Source organism: Halyomorpha halys, unplaced genomic scaffold (assembly GCF_000696795.3).
Source record: "Halyomorpha halys isolate HHAL.00 unplaced genomic scaffold, Hhal_1.1 Scaffold304.1, whole genome shotgun sequence".
NCBI classification, from domain to species: domain Eukaryota; kingdom Metazoa; phylum Arthropoda; class Insecta; order Hemiptera; family Pentatomidae; genus Halyomorpha; species Halyomorpha halys.
The window spans coordinates 477,051-478,143 of record NW_027116688.1 but is presented as its reverse complement, the minus strand read 5'-3'; the positions used below and the strand labels follow the sequence as shown (position 1 = coordinate 478,143).

Below are 1,093 nucleotides of genomic sequence, written 5' to 3'. Positions count from 1 at the left end.
ATTACAAACTAGTTTGAAAAAATTCTACGTGAAAGGAATGAATCCTGAAGCTGAGAGCTGTAAATACGTAAGATTGATGCAGGGACAAGGCCAGTCCGCTAGCGTTGCAGAAGAGATGACAACTCGAGGAAGATGAACTGCAAGAGGCCACGCTGTTCCTTCTCACGCCACCGTAATTCCTATCTTCTTAGTCGGTATTTCAGAAAGTCACAACAAGAACAGAAGGAGATAGAATTACTTAATTCCAGACCAATCAGCGCAATTCATAAAAGTCGAAAAGGACAAAACGATAAGATATGATAATATAGAGAATATACATCACTTCTAGGCAATTCGGAATAAACTTTTTTTGACAATGTTTAGGGACTGATTCAGGTTTGAAAAAAGGTTATTCCATCCTATTCATTAATTATTGATGAGGCTTTACCACAAGGGCAAGTTTCATAGATATATCCCGAATATTGCTAATTTTAAGGAGGTTGTCTTTGTATTTATAAATTTTAAATTGGCAATTTTTTTTATGCCTATACAAACCTTAGAAAAGAGGCCGGGAATTTGTATTGCCTATAAATTTATTTATAGTTAATATTCCTTGATAATTAATAAATAATAAGATTATTATTAATAAATAATACGATACTATAATTATATCTGTTGCAGAAAGCGGGATGCTGAGCATGGAGCTGGGAGGTCTGGGGGAACTCCACCCGCACTCCATCCAGGTCCACCACAGCATGATATCAGAGGAGCCAAAGAAGAGTGAGTACGATCAGTATAATATCAACGTTATATATAACAATAATTTCATAGTATAATAATGATATAATAAATATCAATTAGGATGAAATAGATAAAAGATATTAACGTAAGTTGTCACGTTTTAATCAAATGTTAAAACAACAGAATTAGGCTGAAGGATTAATTTTAGAAATTAATGCAGATAAGTCAAAATATATGACTAATGGCAGAAAACCCATCAATTTCAGTGATTATGTATAACAGGTTTAAAGGTACACTATACTGTCCTCTCCTCCACTTCAAATTTTGAATGATAGGATTTCAAAATATTCTTTGTCATTCATTTGTTTTAACC

General features: G+C 33.2%; 1 protein-coding gene across 3 annotated transcripts in view; it reads left to right on the top strand.

Annotated features, from left to right (window-relative positions):
• sv (shaven) overlaps positions 1-1,093 on the top strand; it is a 187,257-nt gene that overhangs the window by 33,849 nt on the left and 152,315 nt on the right. For all 3 annotated transcript variants that reach the window (XM_014421119.3, XM_014421117.3, XM_014421121.3), the window contains exon 2: positions 661-759. In XM_014421119.3, coding sequence (XP_014276605.1) covers positions 669-759 — 91 coding nt within the window. In that variant the 5' untranslated portion in view covers positions 661-668. The remainder of the gene's footprint in view (positions 1-660; positions 760-1,093) is intronic.